This window comes from Vulpes vulpes, chromosome 11 (assembly GCF_048418805.1).
Source record: "Vulpes vulpes isolate BD-2025 chromosome 11, VulVul3, whole genome shotgun sequence".
In the NCBI taxonomy this organism is placed as follows: domain Eukaryota; kingdom Metazoa; phylum Chordata; class Mammalia; order Carnivora; family Canidae; genus Vulpes; species Vulpes vulpes.
This window is the reverse complement of record NC_132790.1, coordinates 28,415,655-28,438,036: the sequence shown is the minus strand read 5'-3', so window position 1 is coordinate 28,438,036 and position 22,382 is coordinate 28,415,655. Positions and strand designations below refer to the sequence as shown.

Sequence of the window (22,382 nt, the reverse complement as noted above, 5' to 3'; positions counted from 1 at the left end):
CATCAAAATTAAGTTGATATTAAATCCTACTAGATGGTTATAAATTTAAGATATTAATTATAATCCAGGGTAACCACTAGTGTGTTTGTGTGTGTGTGTGTGTGTGTGTGTGTATACATATATATATGTATATATATATGGAAATTATAAAGGAATCAAAAAAGTACATTGGAGGGAAAAATCAATCAAACATAAAAGAAGGCAGTAATGGAGGAATTCAGCAGAGGAAGTGGAAACACATATAGAAAAACATAGCAAAATGGCAGAAGTCTTTACATGGAAATGAATTAAGCTCTTCAATTAAAAGGTAGTGGTTGGCCAAATAGGTTTAAAAACAAAAAACAAAAAACAGGATCCAAATATATGCCATCTACAGGAGACTCACTTTAGATTCAAAGACACAGATAGATTGAAAGTAAAAAGATAAAAAAAATATATATTCCATGCAAATAGTAACCAAAAAAAGAGCTGGGGTGGCTAGAGTATCAGACAAAGTAGACTTGAAATCATTATAACATTGTTATAAGAGACAAAAGAGGACATTTTAATTAAAGGATCAATTCAACTGTTATCAACAGCCCACAAATTTATCTTCAGACCTCCCTGTGCTCCTGAATCTGAGCTAAGTACATTCAGTCCCTACCCTGGATCCACCACAGAGCCGGAAATCATAGTCTACTGAAACACAGCAGCCCTCTCTGACATCCTTAAAGAGGGTCATGTGCACCCCAGATCTCTGGGTTTTTGCAAGCACCAGCTGGCCTTGTAACTAGGGCCAGCCCCTCCTCTGAAGACCTCAATCCCTCATCTACCACAACAGCCTCGGCACCGTCCCTGGCACCAGCCACCCCAGGCAGGGCAGAGACTCCCCCTCCGGCCCCCTCTCAGCATCTGAGACGCCACACACCCCTGCCACCACCTGCTGCCCCCTCACCATCATGGTTCCCTTCCCTGTCTCCACCTGCTCTAGCTTAGGTCTAAACGACCCTGAGTAAAGTCTGCCACTAATCTTTTCCACATGGGGAAAGATCCATCACGTCCTTTGAGAACTCCTGAGATTTTCACACCAAATAAGGTGAGAGAGAGAGAAAAGAAGAGTGCTCATACACAGGAACACCAGCAATGTGATCGTGCGGGTAGTAGTTGTCACAGCAGCTAACCATTACCGAGCTGGGTCTTCCATCAGACTCCGAGTCGAATCTGCGTTAGGACATTGCATTCTCAAGTATTCCTTTGAGGGGGCCGCCAACGTCTGCCTCGCCCCTTAGACCGAGTGAGGGTGTAAGAACAGTCATTCCTTCTTTAGCACAGAGCCTCATCTGAGTGGACCGGGTGCCGGGGCTGACGAGACCGTGGGGAGCAGGAGAGGCCTGTCCCCCACTTCCAGGCTCACCCGGGGGCCTCAGGTAAACTGAGGACAAAGATGGAATGTGCTCCGACTCTGCCGTGGGCAGAGCAGGGAAGGCTCCCCAGGGGAAGAGCGGCCACCTCAAGGCCTGAGGAGCAGGCTGCCAGGAAAATGGGAAGCCAAGTGCCCAGGGCAGGATGTGCGGGAGAACCGGGGTCTTTCAGGGCAGGACGGAGAGGCGGGCTCGAGGGGCAGGAGAAAGCAGCAGCACCTAGACTGACCCTCATGGCATTTTATCTTCACAACAACCCAGGAAAGAGGGATTTCCCCCCTCATCTTACAGGTGAGGAAACAGAGGCTCAGGAAGGCTGAAGAACATGCCCACATCTGCCCACTCATCAAAAATGAAGCCCAGCCGGAGCCCAGGGGTGCGGGCTCTGTCTTAGAGCTGCCTAGCTGGCTGGCTGCCACCCCCCACCCCCAGCTGGGGCCTTTCCCAGGAGCAAAGCAGTAACAGAAGTGTCCTTGCTGTGTGAGGGGTGGGCAGAGCCTGCGTTTACCCACAGGGTGAGGAGGGCCGGTTCAGAGAGGGCAAGGGAGGCCTCATAGCTTCCTGTGGGGAAACCCCATGGGGGCTATGGGTGGCCCAGGCTGCCCCTCTGGGGGCCATGAATGCCCCCACCCACCCAGCCCTGCCTGCAGCCGAAGCCCCCCCACACAGCAGATGCTCCAGGACAGCGACTTTCCTTCCCTCGGCTCAGCTGCCTCTGGCGGCGCTTTGAACAAGGTGTCAGGCCGAAGGTCTCCTCACTCTCGGATAGAAGACTGTCTATTCTGATCCTGCCCTGCCTGAAGCCTGCCTCCTCTCTGTCTCTCTGTCTCTGTCTCTCTCTGGCTCTCACACACACACAGCTGCAGAACAAGGCTGCCCACTGGCCTCTGATGGGTCTGGAGGCTATGAAGCTGCTGGCAAGGTCCCCACAGCACACACCCCCACCAGCCCTAGGGCTTGGTGCCAAGCTGACCTGGCTTTGGGCCCACATTCCTGGCTCTGGAGACCAGGAGCTCATTAGAGCCTCAGGCTGATCACGGGGAAGGGCTGAGGGTCAGGGGCCATGGTGGCCCCAAGAAGGAAGGGGGCAGCTAGAGGACTCAGCCGGGGCCAGTACCTCTGCTTCTTTCCCATACTACCCCAGGAGGCTACAGCTCCAACCAGGTCATCCGCCACTCACTGCTCCCATGCCAGGCTCAAAGCCTGTCCTGGTCTGGCTTCATTAGACTGACCAACTTCCTATTCCCTGTCCCCAAAGGCTGCCCCACGTTGGGGCCTTGCACGTGTTCTACTTTGTGGAATGCCTGAGGATTCAGAGATGTATGTAAATAAATAATTTCTACCTAGTGGGATGAGTGCAGTGAGAAAGGAAGGCCCCAGGAGACACATCAGAGGGGTGCAGTTCTAGACTGGGCCTGAGAGAGACAGGGAAATTTTCACAGCAAGCTTTAAGCATAAATAGGTGATTTCTAAAAGTACTGGGGCCGGGCAGCCCCAATGGCCCAGCGGTTTAGTGCTGCCTTCAGCCTGGGGTATGATCCTGGAGACCCAGGATTGAGTCCCACGTCGGGCTCCCTGCATGGAGCCTGCTTCTCCCTCTGCCTGTGTCTCTGCCCCTCTCTCTGTCTGTCATGAATAAATAAAATAAAATATTAAAAAAAAAAAGTTCTGGGGCAGGTGTCCTGTGATTTAACCAGATGAATGTGAGATGGGGCAGGATGAGCCACCCAACAGAGTTCTTCCTGGCATAGAAAGATGAAGGCTAGTGGGGTGCAGAGAGCACTCACCTGTTGAAGAATTACCATTGTTCCTCGTCAGATGCTCTTGCTTCCCGCCTGGCCAGATGTGGTTCTGCAGGGGGAGAGACCATGTGAAGCCTCTGGGCAGGCCCACCCTGGCAGCCATGAGCCTGGCTGGAGTCACCTGGGCTCTTCCCAAAGTCTCAGCCACTCCTCCCTCTGGGGAACCCTCCCTCCCTGGCCGCTCTCCCTCTGGCCACAGCCCAGCCTGCGTGACCTGAGCCTCAGCCACCATCACCAGCTCTACTGCCCAGAGCAGCTGAGCTCTTCTCCTGGTTACGGTCATTCAGAGATTTCTAAAAGGCTCCTAGGAAGTAGCAAGTCCAGCCTCCTCGCCTGGACATATGGGCAAAGGGACCCAGAGATGGACCAAGGCTTGCCAAAGTCGCAAAGCAGAGCAAGACAGGTTCAGGATCGGGACCTGATTTCTGGCCTCCCCCACCCCCCACCTGCTCAGGTCTGCCCCAGGAGTTAGGGTGCCAGGCCCAAGAGGAGGGGGCACAGGCTGAGCAGGACCTGCTCATGGCATGCCCTGCCTCAAACCCTTCCACAGAGCACCCTCTGCTTTCAGGCTGGCTTTGAAGGCCCAGTACCTTGTGGCTCCTGCTAATGTCTTAGTCTTTTCTCCCACTGCTTTCTGGGTTCCTTCCTCACCTCTCCCTGCACATACACCATCCTCAGCACTCATGACTCCTGAAACATGCCACCTCTTTTCATACCTCCTGGCATTTGCATACATTGACTCTTCCACCTGGAATGCTGACTAGCAAATTCCCACCTCTACTTTATGGCTCAGTTCAGACAGTGCCTTCTCCAGGAAGCCCTCCCTGACCACCCCTAGGCTGCCAAGAGTCCTGATGTTTCTGTCTATCCATCCCTGACTATATGCATTATGTTGTCAGGTCGGGGTCTGTCCCCATGTCTGCCCCCCACCCAAAGTTGGGGAGTTAATCCAGAGCAAGGAGGTGGGGCTGAGCCACTACCTCACACGGTACAGGGCCAGGCCCAGAGATTGCTCAGGAAGGAACTGTGGGAATCGAGCGAAGTGATCCAAGGTAGCCATAGCCCACAGGCCCCAGTGGGAGGCCCCCATGCCCCCTAACCTGCCCCCCAGGGTGAGCATCAATTTTTCACAAGGCCCATTCAGAGGCGCCGGGGCATTTGATCCTCTGTCCAGGACGCTGCCTGACACCTGAGCCCTGACCCCTGCCCCGGAGCTCTGGAACGCAGCAGGCGTGCAGTTCTTCTGGAGACTGTGCCAGACTGGCCGGCCGGGAAGGCAAGTCACCAGCGCTGGTGGTGCTGCCCTCCTGCACCAGCATGAGCCTCAGAGGCCGCACAGAGCCAGGGCTTTCAAGGCCCTGGAGGGTGGATGGGGTGGTAAAAGCATGGAATTTAATGGCCACATTAAATTTTTCTTGTAAGCTTTTTTTTTTTTTTCTTGTAAGAAAAAAGCTACAAGGGATCCCTGGGTGGCGCAGCGGTTTGGCGCCTGCCTTTAGCCCAGGGCGCGATCCTGGAGACCCGGGATCGAATCCCACATCAGGCTCTCGGTGCATGGAGCCTGCTTCTCCCTCTGCCTGTGTCTCTGTCTCTGTCTCTCTCTCTGTGACTATCATAAATTAAAAAAAAAAAGATAAACTTTTTCCTCAAAATGAGAACTAGTCTCTGTTAAGTCCATTGCTTTTCAAATTGACAATAGGGAAAGCAAAAATGTGTTTGCATGTCTATGCCCATGCCTGACTTTACCTGGTCCCCACAACAACCCTGGGTTGGGGTGGGGGCTTCCTATTCCCATTTCACAGATGGAAAATTTGAGGCACAGAGGAAGGAAGTCACTTATCCAAAGAGAAGGAAAGAGAGAGAGAGAGAGAGAGAGAGAGAGAGATCAAGGAAGAGTGTCAGAGGCCAAAAGAATCTCTCTCTCTCTCTCTCTCTCTCTCTCTCTCTCTCTCTCTCTCTCCCCCTGGTTGCCAGCCCAGCACGTTTGCGCCCCTGCCCCAGGCCTGGTCAGAGACCATTCAATGGACGCCATGCCCCTTGACTCTTCTCTTGTCCAGGCGACAAGGCTCCATCTGCCCAGGCTCAGGACAATTTCATTCAGTGGCTGAGCCCCTGACCAGGAGCACATGGCTCCCGGGTGGCCCAAGCCCCTGATACCCCCAGACGTCCCACAGCCCTTCTCCCAGAGAGCCCAGGAGAGCGGGCAGCCCGTGCTTACCGGGGTCCCAGTTCCCCACGCTCAGCTGCCCACCAGACTGGATGCAGCTGCCACCTGCACGAAGGGCTCAAGAGCTGGGGTCACACGTCTGGGACAGTCTGCAGACACACGTCCCCTCTTCCTCTGTCTCACTCCCGGGCTCGGCAGTCTGGGGCTCTCTTTGGATGTCACTTCTTCCCTGTGTGACTGTCTCCCTCTCCGCCTCTCCCTCTCTTTCCCGGCCAGGGCAGCTGTCCAGCCGCACCGCTGCCCTCCCCGCTCACTCCCCACTCCAGAGCCTTCCCTCAGGAGGCGGAGTCAGAGGGGCCTCCAAGGTCCGGGTGCGGTGACATCAGCGCCGGAGGCCGGCTGTGCTGCTCAGGGCCCTGTGCGTGCGGCGTGGGCCCGCAGTGGAGGCAGGGGCCCTGGGGGCCCTGGGCTGTGCTGCTGAGCAGCAGGACTGGACACCGCCTCCCCCAGCTTCCGCTGCCTATTACATGTAGTAAGGCCACCTGCTCCCAGCACGTGGGCGGGGAACCTCCTGATCCTGACCCGGTCACAGATTTGCTGAGTCTCGGCATCTGTCTGCCATCCACCAAGACCATGTTCTCTGTAAATGCCTGCTTGGCACTCCTGAGAGGAGACGACCTGGCAGGGCAGGGCCGGGCGGGGGTAGCGAGCCCCACGTGCTCACCCTCTCTCCCCAGACCCACTTCCTAAGAACTCCCCTCGGACGTGCCTCTGAAGCTCTTCACTATCAACACTGTTCTGGTTGCGGGTTGCCCAGGGCAGGGGTGGGGGAGGGGGTCACAGGTGTTGTCCATAATCATCCAGGAAACTTTCCCAAACCAACTGATTTGGAGCAACCCTGCCTGTACCAGGAAAACATATGAATTGAAGTGAAATGGTGTGATTTAAAAGTGTGGGGTGGGGCGTAAACAGGAGGAGTACACCAAGCGTCCTTGGCCTTGGCAAAGACAGTAATGTTGCAGACTCCTTGCTGAGACCTCTTGTCACCACCCTTTGCCTCCTGCCACCCAGCAGCTGCCCCATCAGTGCAAGCCTCGCTAGGGGAACTTTGGCCTGAGCAGAGGGGAGTACTTGGATCCCCAGCCTCTGAACTGAGGTGGGTCTGCAGGGAAGAGGTTAGCCGCTCTCCTCCCCCCGCCCCACGCCCCCAACCAAAGAATGGGGTAAGAGGCTCAAATGTGCCACCTGCTGGGCACCAGCACAGCTGCCCTCCAGAGCCCCCACAGTAGCAAGGCTGAGCCTCCAGCCTCTGCCTGGAGCAGCAGGTGGAAGCAACAGTGCCCTGACTCTGACTCGACCTTCCTGAGCCCCCCAGGGGCTGCTCCGGGGCACCATCCTCCCTTCAGGGCTAGTGCCTGCCACCGACACTTGGCTGGCTACCTACCACTCTTCCAATCACCTCCCTTGCTGAGCCTCCCAGGCTGGTGGCGGCCTGCATCGACTGGAAAACTGAGACCCCAAGAGGAACACAGAGGTGGAATGCGGGCCTGGTTTGTGAGGATGGCCCTAGAGTGGTAGGGAGTGGAGAGGTCCTCAGTGACCTCTGGATGCCGCGATAGCAACAATTTACTCAGCATCCAGTCATGTACTATGCTAAGCACAGCTCAGCAATTCAGAACATCCTTTGCTCATGGTCCTATGGAGAAACCTACAAATTGGCCTTCATTCATTTTCCCTTCTCCCTCATCCCTCACCCCGACCCAGTCATCACTGAAGTCTGTCCACTCTACCTCCAAAATCTCTGCACCCTTTCTCCCCAGCTTCCTGACTGGAGCTGCCAGCATCTTCCTCCCAACACCCTCCACTCTGGCCTCCCCACAAACCCAGCTCCTCTTCCTGGGCTGCCTCCCTCCCTCCACTGCCCACCTGTACCAAGGGCGTGGACTGGACCTTCCCTCCCAGGCAGGCTGGAAGCCCCCAGAACCCACACTGGCTTTCCAGCCACTCCCTGCATGGTGTTTGTTAGGATCAGTGTTTCCACTGGCCTCCCTGCCTCCTCTCCAACCCATTTGTGGGCTGCCCCACAGATGTGACTGTGGCTGGCTCCCTGCACCCCCAGTGCCTGAGACGGGGCTTGGGACAAGGCCAGCTGAAGGAATGATGGAATGGTCCCCATGACCTCTGCCCACAGATGCACCAGGTGGGGAGCAGGGCCCAGCCTCAGCTGGAATTCCCAAGCCCTCCCTCACATGCCTCTTGACCAGAGGACAGTCACCTAAGCCTGGGACTCCATTGTCCCTTACCCCCAGAGGGACAGACAAATACCAGAAAGGCTTTCTGGGATTGTGGTAATGTTTATTCTGAGAACATAGCAGGTCTCCAGTCCTGACCCCACAAGAGGCCCTGAGGGGAGTGGAGTCCACATCTGAGTGGTATGGACCGGAAGCCCTGCTCAGCTGCAAATGGGGACTCTGAGGCCCCCTTGAGCTAAAGGGTGCATCAGGTGAGCAGAGCAATTGCTCTCCCCACCCCACCCTCTAGTCCCATTCTGGAAGAACTCCATCCTCACCTGCCCAGGGACCAGGGATCTTTGCACAGCCAGGAGCCAGCCTGGCCCACTCAGAAGGGCAGCAAGCAAGGGCAGGGCTGCCAAACCCCTTTTTGGGGGGAGGGGAGGCAATGCCCAATCCCCAGACTGAAGCCCGGGCCCACCAGTTGGTCCTGGTTTGCCCCTAGCCCAGGTGGGCATGGCTGAGCCAGGACCTGTCGGCCCCAGGGGCCCACACCTCTCCACCCATCAGGAGTCTCCACTTGGAAAAGACACTGAGGAGTGATGACGTGAACGTGTGTAGTGTGCACGCATACGGAGATACAAAGAGGGTGTGGTTTGGCCCTTATTTGGCACTTCTTAGTAAGAGCGCTGATAAACAAGAACCATTGGCCCCACATTGCAGAAGGGAAATTGAGGCACAGGAGGTTTCAGTGACTTGCTCCTGGTCACGTGGTCACGTGCCAGCCCCAGGCCCAGGTTCTGGAGGGAAGTCCCAGCTTTTGGAGGAGTCCTCTTGTCCTCCTTGGTCCAGTCCCAGCTCCTCACGGAGCCAGAGGCCAGGACACAGAACAGAGCCAGCCACGAAGTGGGGAGGGCAAGTTAAGAGTCCAGCATCTCCCGCCGGGACACTGCACCGAACAGCCAGATGTGGAGCTAGACATTCAGGTACCCAAAAGGAATTCCCAGCAAGGCCACCGGAATTCCTGCTCTCAAACCAGCTGGGCTTTTCATTTATGTCGCCTGGTCTGGAGCCAGAGAAAGCAGAGCAGAGACCCAAGCAGGTCATGGTGCCAACACCCGCCAAGAGCACGGGTGGTGCTGGCAGGTGATACATCCAAATAGAAGACATCCTCTTCTTCAGCCACCTGTGGGCCTCCTCTGAGAAGGCAGGATTTCTCCTCAGCCCTCCCCCTCCCTCCCCAGCGCAATCAAAATAAAATCAGAGGACCACAGGAACTAGAGTTTAAGATGGAAAAAGGGGTTCGGGCTTTCGGTTTTCCTTTAAAAGCCCCTGGTTAAAATCGATAACACATAAAGAATATAAAACACTGAGGACTAAAGGAACATTTTGGTCTGGGTAGCAAGAGGAGGGCCATAACCTCTTTGGCTACATTCTGGGGGGAATGCTGGGTGTGGGGCCTCTAGTCAGGTGATGGATTTACCTGTCTCCTGCCAAGCCCACTAAGTGGCCTGAGCCCAGTGGGCCTAAGACCACCATTCCCAGGGGCCCTCCTCCCAGGAAGAGCCCAGAGATGTCCTCAGGCCCCCCACACCCTCTGGCCCATCAAACCAGGCACACTCCTCTGGCATAAAGGTAGTAGAGGCAGGAAGATGTCCCTCCTCCTCCCCACTGCCATCATCCCACTAGGGGCCTTCACCCAGAGGCTAGGAGTGAAACCAGAGCCTGGGGTGAGATGGCAGCCATAGCCCCTCTGTGCATCTGGGCATCCACCTAGGAGAGGGCCTGAGAGCAGAGGTGAGGCCCAGGACAGACGCTGGTCCCAGAGTGGCAGGGAGGTGCCCGGCGCCACCGGGGGTCTTCTGGGCATCATTTATTCATTTAGCTAATCTCTGTTGAATAAATGGATGGGCAAGTAGACAGGATCAGAGAATGAACATATGTCACCTGCCCATTTTTCTGACTCCAGCCCAAGCAGGAACCCAGCAAGAGCCAAGAGTCCTTTCAAGGTGGCTAGAACAACAGGTGTAGGTGACAGAGAGAACAAGGTCTGGGACACAGGGGCAGGCCTGGGGCACAAGGGGCAAGGGTGGGGTTGGGGAATGTGGCAGATCGTGTGTAAACAAGTGACATCTTGGCACCCCATCGGCAGACAGCAGGGCCTTGGGAAAACATTTTCAACGGATAGAGTCCCTTAGCAGTGGTGACAGCTGGGGCAAGGAGAGCTATCGTAAATCTCAGGCAGGAAGGCTCCTCCATGAGAAGGGAACGCTTGGGGTCCTTGGGACACTGAGGCCCTGAGACGGACAGAGGCCTCGCAAGGTCACACAGCCAGTCAGTAGAAAAGCTGGGGAAAGGCCCCCAGCGTCCTGGCTCCCGGCTAGTCCCTGGCCAGGTTGGGGACATGCAGATGGTGGTAACACTGTGGAGGCCAGGCGGCCAGGCAGGTGTCAGACAGCCGTGAGGGAGGTGCTGCTGAAGACACACACGGTCACGGTGCCAGGCAGGTCGCTGGGCTGCCGGCCGCTGCGGTCCTGGAGGTGGACGGTGTGCAGGGTCTGGAGGTCATCCGGGTCAGCCTTCAGGTGAACCTGGCCCAGGAATTCATCCTTCAGGACCCGGTGCTTCCAGACCTGGGAGGAGGCAGAGGCTCGTGAAGGGGCTGTCTTCAGGAGCAGGAGCATAGGTCTGCGGGGGTGCTGGCAACAGGGCTTGCGGCCCCTTCTTGCGGGGCAAGCCTGGCTAGAGACAAGGAACCCCGCACTGCCTCTGCCTCCCGGTGACCCCAGGGCAAGGCCGTACCCCTTCCAGAGCCTCAGGCCTCCTCCCATCTGTCAAACTCCCTTCCACATAAGCATGTTATTAGTTCTGCTGGTGACCTTAGGGGACACTGTACAAGTGATACACCTGCTGCCCTGATTTCCCCATCTTCACTACAAGGGTTGGATCAACGGCCCCTATGGGTCCTTTCAGGCCCAACAGCTATGGGTCTGTGATTTGATTCAGTGGGACCCAGTGTTAGGAAAACTTGGAAATCCTATAGTGGCTTCCCCAGGGGAATGGGGCGTCTTTTTACAGATGGTTTCTCACCAGGGAGGGGCTGGCCTGGGTGGGGGGACAGAGGGCTTTCCGCTAATAAGCCCAGAATCATCCACTGGCCTCCTTAGCCTGAGAAGGAAAGGAAGCCCAGGCCCAGGACTCTGGCTTCCTGGTACCCCGCCCTCGGGAAACAGCCACCCCTGCCACACGGCGTCTGGCTACAAGCTCTCCAGGTAGATCTACCTCCAGAGGGATTTAAGAAATAACTCCCAAACCACTGGGACAAAGCTGGCAGGGGTGACCACTGTCCCTGGCCAGGAGAATGACCCTGCTGTGTCTCAAAATCATGCCAGCTCATTCAACTCAGCCACCCCACAGCGGGGACTCTGGGGCACCAGGAAGGGCCGGCAAGAGAATTCTCGAGGGGCCAAACCATGTCAGGGACAGAGTGAGAACCAGAACTTAGTGTTCCTGCGTCTCCAACAAAAGCTCTGGGCCCCGTCCCTGTGAGGGGGAAGCATCAGGCAGGGAGTGGCAGTAGGGGGGGGTGCCTCAGGATGGACAGGGTCACCTGGACTGTGATGGGCTGGCCTGGCTTCTTTCGGTAGAAGATGCCTTTCACGTTGTACTCGGGCGTCGAGGTACCTTTCCACACAGCCGAGCGGACTTTGTCACCCTCGCACTTAATGATCACATAAGAGTTGGCCCCTAGAGAAATTGAGTGGGCAATGGGGTGATGGTGGGGGCTGGGGCAGAACCCGAGGAGACAGATGTCTGGGAGGGGAGTTTCCCTCCCCAAAGCAGAAGACTGGAGTTCATATATCCAGGAGAAGGGAGACCAGAGGCTAACTTACTTCCTAACTTCCAGAAACAGGAGGGGGCATGCTGGCAATCTCTGGTCTCCATGCCCCGAGCATTTTTCTCCCTCTTCCACTTCATCAGCATATCTTAATGCTTCCTCAGCCTGGAGAAAGGCCACCTCCTCCGGGAAGCCTTCAATAAGCCAGGTCTCCCAGCTGTCTGACCCCATGTCTGACTGCCCCACCACACTGGAAGCTGCCCAAGAGCAAGCGGCCGAGCATGTTCCTCTCTATGCACCCAGTTTCCTTCCAAGGCTGGGCCCAGGCTGGATGGTAGGATTCAGTGAGCAAGAGCAGGAGAACTCTGGAGGCTGGGTGACTGCTGCTGAGTAGTCAGGAGAGGGCATGGGGCACCTCCTTGGTGAGGTGGGTCCTGGTGCTTTCCCCTATGTGGGCTCACCTGTCGAGGAGTCCTTGAGACCAGTAGCCCTTTGGACTTGCACCTGAGTCACCTGTTGGGGGTAGCCACATAAGGAGCTCCAGCAGGTGCGAGGGGGTTCATCCAGGCGCAGCTCCCTGGTACAGGGCGGGGGAGGAGAGGGGTGAGGCGATGGACAGGGGACAAGGAGATGGAAGGGGAGGGGATTCAGGAAGGAGGGAGGGGAGGGGAGCAATATTTAGTCCACGCATTGCTCATCCTGGGCAAACCACCATGGGCTTCCTGCTGCTCTGTCTCTATGCAAGGGTGCCCCATCCTCTTGGAGACAAAAGCAATTTACTGAACACCTGCTGTGATGTTATAGGTATTATTTATAATTCCTCCCTAAAGCCCTGAGTGATAATGACTATTACCATGTGCATTTTACAGACTACAAGCACTGAGCTCACCAGGAGAAGGGATTTGCCCCACAAGCAGGACAGCGGTAGACTCAGCTGGGCAGGACTCAGGTCCACTGAGCCCACCACACATGCTGCCTCCCACGTCTGCAATTCGTGCAAGGAGCACTGAATCTGGGTTGCCTATCAAGGTGGGAGTGTAGTGTGGGGCTCACAGGGTCTGCACCCCAGCAGGGATGGGATGGCTCCGGCAGGGTGCCTAGCACAACTAACTCAACCACTGGGGTCAGGACCTTGGAAACTGCCCCCCCCAACCTTGATTCCCCAATTCTAATCTATAAAATGGAAAGGCCAGGCCCTCCACTTGGGGTTCAGGAGGGGCAAACAAGATAAGTGAAAAAGCTTTGTAAACTATGAAGTGCTATGCATGTGTGAGACACTGTCCCTTTATGTAGCCAAGAGAGGCTGGGACAGAGAGTGAGCGGAGGAAGGCCATGGGTGCCAGTGTCAGCCCAAGGTGGCTGGAGGTCTGGGCTCCAAGCCTTGGGCAGACTCTTCACATCTCTTGGCTGCAAATTCTGGGGTCAGCCTGGGATGGAACTTGACCGTCCCCCCACCCCCACCCCGCAACCCTTGGCCCAGAGCCCACCCCCACGCACTGGCAGTTGGAGGGTACATCAGTGAAGACTCGAAGCAGGAACTCTCCAGTGTGGCCCGGCTCGAAGGTGGTGGGGATGATGACAAAGCGGCCCTCGGGCTGGTCCGTCCGTAGGAAGACACTGCGTGAGTTGATGTAGATGGAGCTGGCGGCCCGGTGCTGCAGGCTGTGCATGCGGTACTGGCGGTTCTCCTCCACCTGCGGGGAGAGGGGAGGCTGGTCCACACGGGCCCACCCGCCATCCGTCCACATGGCACATGGCTCCCGCACCGGCGCCACCGTGAAAAGAGGGAGAGAATCCACTTCCCTGCAATGCCCAGAAAAGGCAAATCTGCAGAGACAGGGGCAGAAGGGTACTTGCTTAAGGCCCGGGGCTGGGCGATGCAAGAAGGAGGATGGGACTGAGTGGTGGCAGCTAAAGGGTGTGAAGTTTCTTTCTGGGCTGACGAAACTATTCTAAAATTGTAGCGATGGTCGTACAACTCTACAAATACACTAAAAATCACTGTACACTCTGAATGAGTGAACTGTGTGGTATGTGAATTATATCTCAGTAAAGCTGTTAAGAGTAGGAGGACAACAGGAATCCCCCTGGTAACAATGTCCACGGAATTTCTGCCTCACAACAGACCGAGTATCGCTATCTGCCCACATCACAGCACGTGTGTGTGAAATGACATCATCAGCTGCCAGGATGTGCTAGACAATTCCTGGATCGAGTGCCATGATAAACTATAGTCCTACCTCTTTAGGTCATGATGTGTCAAAGCCACCACACTTCAGCACCCAATGGACGAACTGACACAAGGACACACACAAACTGTTACATGACCAAGCACGTCAAATGCAGAGGCTCAACTCAGACCACGTGCCTAGTGCATCCACATGATCTTGTGAGGTTCTTGGCGTCTGGTGGGCCTAGTGTCCTGCTATGCTATGTGTCATCACACATCAGGTGTCACAACACGAGGGACTCAGGTTCCAGGCCAGCGGGAGCAGTCAGTGGCAAGCCTGCCTGGCTCTACCCAGGATGCTTCCTCCCAGGGCCCAGCAAGGCCTCCAGCTCAGGGGGACCCAGAGCCCTGAGGAAAGGCGCAGCAGGGGCCTCCCAGAGCATTGCCCCGGCCACCGGCAGCCTTCCCCTTCCTCCTCCCTCCACCAAACAGCCTGTGGGTCCAGGACAGGAAGGAATCAGCAGAGAGCTCCCAAGGCAGCCAATCCCACGCGGGGCGGGCTTGGTTCCAAACAGGGCTCACGCTACAGCATGCCCACAGCATCAGCCCCTGTGGCCACATGGTAGGGATGAGGTCAGGGACCAGAGGGTTCTAGAGTGTTCTTCCCCTGGCCAAGGTGGCCTAAAATCCAGCTCCCTCACTCTCCTCACCCATAGCAGGGGTACTAGCTGGCCTCACCTTGTAGATGTCAAAGCCAATGGCCAGATTTTCACCCTTGCCATCCCGGCGGGTAGACTGTTTCGGCCGCTGCTGGATGCAGATCAGCACTTCATCTTCTGGCTTCTTGACATCAAAGATGTACTGCAGGGATGGCCGAGGAAGAGAGACACTCAGTAAGACCGTGCCGGAGACAGGCTTGCTGGCTCCCAGAAGCTAGGCTGGAGCCAGGCCCTGGCTCAACAGTGTGCACCCAGGTGAGTCACAGCACCTCTCTGGGCCTCGGTCCCTCATCTGTGACACAGGTTCTACAAAGCCTACCCTGCAGGAGGGGCGGGGGACTCGGGGAGATCACAGATGCTCAGCTCTGAGCCTGTATGCAGTCGGTGCCAAAAGAAGGCACACCAAATGTGAGAACGAAACAGCTGCCTGGGTCATGACCCAGGGGGCTGCCAGGGAGACGTGCGCCCTGAGGGAGGGTCAGCCTGGCCAAGCTCCTCTGGAAGGAGCAGCACTGTGCGTGTGGAAACAAGGGGTTTGAACCCTTGGCTCAGCCTCTGTGCAACATCCCTGTGACTCTGGACAAGACACCTATTTGTCCTCAGAGCCCTAGTTCCTTGTCTTTACCATCTGCAGGTCACCCAGGACCCCCTGAACATGCCCACCCCTCCCTCACTATACAGACAGGCCCGCAGAGGAACAGCGAGGTACCCAAGGTCATGCAGGACAGTGGCAAGGGCCAGAGGGGGTGTCCCTGCAAACACTCACTTGTGGATTCTGAAAGAAGGTGTCCTTGTGATTGATGCAGCCTCCACTGCGGTTCTTCTGGGGGTCCTCGTGCCGTGTCCAGGCACCCCGCAGCCGGGCCTCCTCCCACGTCTTATGGACGCTCAGGTAAGATGTATTGATCAAACGGCACTTGATGATGTCGGTGAAGTAGCGGCACATGTCCTCGAAGGTCATCCTGGCCATGATGGGGAGACTAAGCTGGCCAAGGCCCCCGGCTGGCCCACCTGCCCACTCACCCTGTGTGCTCTGAACCCCAACCCACACAGGAGTGGGTACGGACGTGGTGGCACTTGGCCGTTTCACATCTCTTCTGGCCTCAGTTTCCTGATCTATACAATGGGAATGAATCTCTCAACGGCTGCCTATCTCGCAGTTAGTGTAGGAATTCAGTAAAGCAATAAAGGCAGGTAGTACAAGTTCCAGTGGACAGAAGCTGGCAGAGGCTGGCTGTTACCATTATTAATAGTGTGAAGGACTACTGTGTCCGGCCCTCTACCGTCTAGAAAGCATGTTTCCGTCTATTGACCATAGCTGCTGTGAGGCCCGAAGCCACAGGGGGTGGGAGTCCCTCAGTAAATGTGCTGTGGTGGCTGGGGTGCTGCCTGGCATACCTCTGGGAGCTGGGCAGGGGAGGGGGACACACATGCCCCCCTTCAAGTGCACACATACATGAGAACATGCACATACACACACTGAGCGTGAGCATATATGAGACGGGCCTTAGGAAGAAGCCCCTTCCACTGATGATGGTTTTCCAGTGCTCTGTTTTAATTTAACAGACCCCTGAGCCACAGTGGGCAAAACAGATCTCATCCTCAGGATCCCAGACTGGAGGCCCCAGGTAGGGGTGGGTTTCCCGCAGTGGCTCCCCTGACACCTGCAGGAGGGACCCTCACACTTGCAGGAGGACCACTGCCACCCACCTCTGAGCCAGCCTGGGGCCCTCATGGCATCTACTGCACACAGGGTACCCTGTGCCCCTCCGGGAAGCAGCTGAGTCTCAGAATTAAGTGTCCTGCTTGGCACAGAGTCAGGACTAAATGTAGGCCAAACGAATGTAGGAATCATTATTGGGCTCTTTTTTTAAAATTTATTTATTCATGATAGACAGAGAGAGAGAGAGAAAGAGAGAGAGAGAGGCAGAGACACAGGCAGAGGGAAAAGCAGGCTCTACGCAGGGAGCCCGACGTGGGACTCGATCCTGGGACCTCAGGACCATGCCTGGACTGAAGGCAGGTGCCAAACGCTGAGCCACCCAGGGATCCTCCATTATTGGGCTCTTTAAGCAATACCCACTGCCATCTTCCCAGCCCACCCCCAAACCACACACCCCCAATCACCCCTCACCTCCCCGAACTCCCTCTTCTCAAACCCCGTGTCCTCTCACCCCCGGGGCTGGGTCTCTATCCTGGCCCACCAAGGCCTCCTTTGCACTCCAAGGCCAACTTAGGGAGCAGTGACCCCGAGAGGCCTCTCCTGTCCCCTCCCTGCTCCCAGAAATCTGGCTGCCAGCATGCCCCCTGCCATTCAGTCAATTCCTCACCTGCTGGCCTCCTGGCTACTCGCTGAGGGCCCACCCTGGGGGCCAGAGCAGCTCGGGGTCCCCTGGGGTTGGCAGTGAGGACTGGGGATGAACTGCCCGACTCATTTCACAGAAAAGGAAAGAGGTACACAAAGATGGCGTGTCTTGTCCAAGGCCACAGAACAAGTCAATAGTGGGGCACCTGCTAGAGCCCTGGACGCCCAGGAGCGCACTCACCAGAACTCCCCATCATCCTGCACGGTCACACCCATTTTCTCCCGCTCGCTCTTGCTCACTTTCTGCCACTCCTCTGAGCTGGAAGGTGGGCATGGGGAGGGAAGGGGAGGAACGTAAGAAGAGAGACCTCACCAGGCCACACTGGGGAAGGAGAGGAGGCATGAGAGACAGCTCAGCACCAGGCCTCCCCCACTGTGGGTGTGCTTGGGGGCACCAGGGCCAGGCCCAATCCCTCTCCCAAAAGCCTGTCTGCCACTCCCACAGGTAACCATAGGTTGCCACCATGTGAGGGGCCGGAGGTCTGAGAGCAAAGCTGCAGGCTGGGGGCAAGGGTGGAATGACCCTCAAGGGAGGGGGCTCCTTTGCTGGGGGCCCAACTCTGCTGCTGTTCTGGCTTCGCCAGGGCCATGAGCCAAACATAGAGCAGACCCCCCATTCTCAGCCCTGGTGGCCTCTCCCTTCCCTACTCATCGCCAGGCGGGGCGCTCTGTCCCCTGCAGGAATCAGCTTACCACCACCTCCAGGTCCCCGCCCTGCAGAACCCACCCCCAACCCTTCCCTCCACCCACATGCCGGCTGCAAAGTCGGTCTCCTAATGTCATCCTCCTCCCAAGTCCTTCAAGGCCCAGCCACCTCGTCCAGGAAGCCCACCCTTGTCCTTGCCCAAGCTCTCATACGAGGGCCCCACCCACCCGGGGTCTGTCCCCATCCCACATCCCCATCCCTAGGCCTCACGTGTCACTCCAGGGCCCGTTCCATTCCCGCTCGCCCCAGGGGTTGCGCAGGCGGATCATGTCCAGCTTCTCCGACTTGAAGAAGGCCAGCAGGCCGTGGCCCAGGCGCACCTTGCGCACATCAGTGATGGCATACGCGTGGCCCTTCACCAGGCCACACGCAAGGCGGGCCTCCATGTCTGCTGCTGTCACCGCCTGCGGGAGGACACAGTTGCCCAGAGAGGCAGAGCCTGGTCAGGCTCCAGCCAGAGCAGCGGCGGCGAGGTGGGGCGGCGGGAGGGGAATGTGTGCCTACACCGCCCCCCAGAGGACAGGGAAGGCACGGCAGCCCCACACAGGGAGGCCAGGCCTGGGGAATGAGCTCAGTGTTCATAAAGCAACCCCCCAAGAAAGGGACCCAAAGTGGGGCTGGCCCAGGGGTGTACTGGAGTTCAGGGGCACTGGCTCAACTGTGCAACTGTGAATATATTAGCTGGAAATCAACACAGTGGGAATATTTACACCACAGACATCATCAAATGCTACAAATCAGGGCTTTTCATTTTTCCAGGGGGCCAGTCCATCACCACACCACTGGTGTCTGCACTGAGCCTCAGCTTCTCCACCCAAAACAGCAGCAGTCAATGAAGTAAGCTGGCCCTCTTGAAGGACCAGGGTCCCTCCCCCCTTCCAGTCTCCTTGAGCATGTGATGTCTCACACCCTCCGATGCACAGACACCCCACTGCCCCAGTACAAGATCCCATACAAGGGGGATGCTGGTCCAACAAGAAGGCCTTTCACACCGTTGGAGTTAGGGCAGAAGGGCCTATGGCTGGTGCTGCCTCACACTGGGGAGGGGTTGCACCCCCCAGCTGCTCCGCTGCACCCATCGGGCTGAAGGTGCAGATTTATGAGCCCCTCTGGGTGGGGGCTTTGCCTGTGACCCCACTGCCAGCTCCCACCAATAAGGGCTGATGAAGGGGAGGGCCGCCTCTGCACTCTCACCTTGATGGAGGCGCTGATGAGACCCCCCCGGCTGTGCACCTTCAACACACGCTCAAAGAGCTGGTTCCTCTTGGCCTCATCGTGGGCAAAGCCACCCTCAGTCAGGTCGATGGGCTCAGAAACGCCACCTGTGAAGTCCACCAACGCATCTGCCGTGTTGCCTCCATCCAGTGCCTGGTAACAGCCTGCCAGCCTGAGGAGCAACGTGGAAAGAATTCCCAGCTCATGCTCCCCAGCCAGTCTATATCCCTCCCCTTATCGGGGACATTCTGGGGACTCAGAGAGGTTAAGCACACTGCTAAGGTCACACAGCCAACAGTGGAACCCAGGTCTCTGGCTCCTGCACCAACATCTGTCCTGCTGAACCACACCATTTAATCACCCAAATTCCCCTTAGCCCCTAGCACCTAGCAGCCTGTCTTCAAAATTAGCTGTCCAGAAATTGAGCAATGCTTCTCAAAAGCGTCAAAAGCTCATGTAGTTTTTGAAATATCAACTATAAATAATTCACGTTGTTTATAACAATGTAAACCCAGAAATCACCTAAATGTCTAACAACAGGGAATTGGCTTTAGAAACTAATCCTGCCTCTGTGCTCTGGGACGTGAGGCAGCCCCTGGATGAAGCCTTGTAAAGGAACGCTTAAGGCAGAAAACACTAGTGTTCACTCAGTACGTTTGAAAAAACAATACAGTTGGATTCCAGTGATGTCTGAAATGTATGCAGGGGCACCTGGGTGGCTCAGCTGGTTGAGCATCTGACTCGGTTTCATGATCTTAGGGTTGCGAGATCATGCCCTGCATGGAGCCTGCTTCTCCCTCTGCCTGTGTCTCTGCCTCTCTCTCTCTGTGTCTCTCATGAATAAATAAAATCTTTTAAAAAAATAAGTACAAAGTAGGGCACCTGGGTGGTTCAGTTGGTTAAGCATCTACTTTCAGCTCAGGTAGTGATCCCAGGGTCCTGGCATCGAGCCCCACCTCAGGCTCCCTGCTTAGTGGGCAGTGATGCTTCTCCCTCTCCATCTGCCCCTCCCTCCACCTGTGCGGGTGCACATACACACTCTCTCTCAAATAAATAAATAAAATCTTTTTTAAAAATTAAAATTAAATAAAGACACTAAAAACAAATACAAAATAGGGGCACCTGGGTGGCTCAGTTGGTTGAGCATCTGCCTTTGGCACAGGTAGTGATCGCAGGGATCGAGTCTCACCTCAGGCTCCCTGCTCAGTGGGGAGTCTGCTTCTCCCTCTCCATCTGCTGCTCCCACCCCCACTTGTGCTCTCTTTCTCTCACAAATAAATAAATAAAATCTTTTTTTTTAAATAAATAAAATCTTAAATAAATAAATAAATACTAAATTAATACAAAAGTAAAAAACATTAAGCACGGTTGGCTGGCTCAGTCGGTAGTGCTTGGGACTCTTGATCTCAGGGTCATGAATTCGAGTCCTGAATTGGGTGTAAAGATTACTAAAAAAAAATTAATTAATTTAAAAAAACAAAAAATAAAAACCATTGTCTACTATGTGCAACACACCAGGTGTTAAAGGTACAACAGTGGCTTCTTCTATAAATGTTAGGGAAACGGCTGGGGTCTTAAAGGCAGTGCTGAATGTGAATGTGAACAGCAGAATGGGATAGATAACAAAACAGATTACATAAGCTGAAAATCTATGCCTGATCTGTCTCTTGCAGTCTCCCACAAAACAGCAACGTGGGTTTTGCAAGGTAAACTACAAGCAAAAAGAGCCACCAAAGACGTTAAAAGAGTTGCATGTGGTGGGGAGGGTGTGAAGAGAACAGAGGCAGCACAGGGAGGGAGACAGGAGTGGGGGCTGGGGCCTCAGAGGGGAGGGCAACGAAGGTTCCTGAAGGGGGGAAGCCTGGTTAACTCAGGTGGCCCCAACAGAGAAGGGGAGTGGAGAGGCCTGGAAGACTACGCAGGAGTACAGGCGACAGGCGCCTTTATTACCTTCTGCCTGGGGTTTCTACATTTTCTGGATTTGCTATAACAGATATGCATTCATTTTATTTTATTTTATTTTTTAAGATTTCATTTACTTGTCAGAGAGAGAACGCACAAGTGCACAAACAGGGGGAGCAGCAGGCGAGGGAGAAGCAGGCTCCCCACTGAGCAGGAAGCCCAATACGGGGCTCGATCCCAGGACCCTGGGATCATGACCTGAGCCAAAGATAGATGCTCAACCGACTGAGCCACCCAGGCGCCACCCATTTTACAGTTTTAAAAGTAAATAAATGAAAAAGCAAGCAAGGATAAATGGTACAGCTGCTGTGGAAGACAGTCTGGTGGTCACTCAAAAGTTTAAACACAGAACTGCCTTAAGCTCCACCAATCCACTCCTAGGTGTATATTCCAAAGAACGGAGAGCAGAGACCCGGAACGGATACTTGCACACCAATGTTCACAGCAGTACATTCGCAGTAGCCCGAGGGGGAAACAACCCAAGTCCCTCGACAGATGAATGGAGAAACAAAACGTGGCATATCCATGCAATGGAATTCCGTACAGCTCTAGACAGGAAGGACACACGGACACATGCTACAACATAAATGAGTCCTGAAAACATTATGCTACGTGAAAGAAGCCAGGCATGAAAGGGTAGATATTGTACAAGTCCGCTTATATGATCTAGCTGGAATCGGCCGATCCCTAGAGATCAATGCCCAAGAGGCTACGGAGTGGCTCTCCTGGAAGAGGGGCCTGCGGGACAAGGGACACTCAGTCACCACCAGGGGGCGAGATCTGCTTTCGTCCAGTTGTCTTGCATTTGTTTTTGATGTTGGAAGTTAATTGGTCTTTCCCTTCCATGCACGCACACACTCACACACAGCAGTTCGAGGAAACCCACAGAGGGGCCTGGGGGGAGGAACAAGGGAGAGGTTCCACAGAGCTGGTGGGCTGGTCTCTGACCCCACTGGCCCTCCTGCGCCGGGCCTGCCCCCGACCCGCAGGGGCCTGAGCAGGTCACTCTGCCCCAAAGCCCTCCACAGCTAGCTCAGCAAACCTTTGCTCATGCCTGTGCTGGGGACCCAGGGCCTGACAGACAGCGGGAGGGGAGTTGGTGGGGATGTAGAACGGATGGATAAGTGAAAGAAGGGGAGAGCCCAACGGGCACTACCCGCCCAGACTCTGAGATGCCACGTCCCCAGCAAGGCCACCAGGGAGGGCTTGGCAGCTCAGATCTGTGGGAAAATACCACCGACCCGAATGTGAGTGCCGGCTCTGCCCTCTCAGGTAGAACAAGGACAAACTCTTCCTCCCTACGTGGGCTGGTTTGAGGGGCTGGACACCAGGTACCAGAACTTCAGTCCAGGTCTCCGCCTGCCCAGTGTCGGCTCATCTGGCCAGGCCCTGGGTTCCCAGGCGCTGAGCACACTGCTTGACTTTGTGGCAGCCTCCCCGCTCTGTGCCAGGAGCCCTGGCTAAAGGAGCACCCATGCGGAGCCCATAAGCCGAGCCTCCCAGTCTGGCCACCCACCCGCCGGCCCGCTGCCAGCACCTACTTGGCGTAGGCCTTCTCCACCAGGGCACACCAGAACTCGTTGCGGGAGCTGGAGTGGCAGTAGATGAGCTGGTTGTTGACTGTGGGCAGCCGGTCGTCAATGACCACATCCACCCACTCCCCAAAGCGCCAGAAGTGGAAGTGGAAGATGCCTGCATAGGCATTGGGTTTCTCGGGGTCCCACTCCTGCTCCTTCCAGTCTGGGATGACCTGGATGGGGAGGGGAACAGGACAGGAACACAAGGCGGGTCACAGCTGGCTTCCTGA

The 22,382-nt window shown here is 55.8% G+C and overlaps 2 protein-coding genes across 6 annotated transcripts in view; both read right to left on the bottom strand.

Annotated features, from left to right (window-relative positions):
• Positions 1–5,865, bottom strand: part of MYO7A (myosin VIIA) — an 85,044-nt gene extending 79,179 nt beyond the window's left edge. Inside the window, exons 1-2 of one of the 3 annotated variants that reach the window (XM_072725980.1) lie at positions 5,421–5,865; positions 3,188–3,251 (exon numbers count right to left, since the gene is read on the bottom strand). In XM_072725980.1, coding sequence (XP_072582081.1) covers positions 3,188–3,205 — 18 coding nt within the window. In that variant the 5' untranslated portion in view covers positions 3,206–3,251; positions 5,421–5,865. The remainder of the gene's footprint in view (positions 1–3,187; positions 3,252–5,420) is intronic. The other 2 variants (XM_072725979.1, XM_026010431.2) reach the window with 2 other exon arrangements.
• A 1,838-nt stretch (positions 5,866–7,703) lies between these two features.
• CAPN5 (calpain 5) overlaps positions 7,704–22,382 on the bottom strand; it is a 52,350-nt gene continuing 37,671 nt past the window's right edge. For all 3 annotated transcript variants that reach the window (XM_072725977.1, XM_072725976.1, XM_072725978.1), the window contains exons 4-13: positions 22,117–22,325; positions 18,593–18,785; positions 17,609–17,802; positions 16,874–16,951; positions 15,094–15,289; positions 14,347–14,469; positions 12,936–13,132; positions 11,900–12,015; positions 11,211–11,347; positions 7,704–10,233 (exon numbers count right to left, since the gene is read on the bottom strand). In XM_072725977.1, the coding sequence (XP_072582078.1) occupies positions 10,051–10,233; positions 11,211–11,347; positions 11,900–12,015; positions 12,936–13,132; positions 14,347–14,469; positions 15,094–15,289; positions 16,874–16,951; positions 17,609–17,802; positions 18,593–18,785; positions 22,117–22,325 (1,626 nt within the window). In that variant the 3' untranslated portion in view covers positions 7,704–10,050. The remainder of the gene's footprint in view (positions 10,234–11,210; positions 11,348–11,899; positions 12,016–12,935; positions 13,133–14,346; positions 14,470–15,093; positions 15,290–16,873; positions 16,952–17,608; positions 17,803–18,592; positions 18,786–22,116; positions 22,326–22,382) is intronic.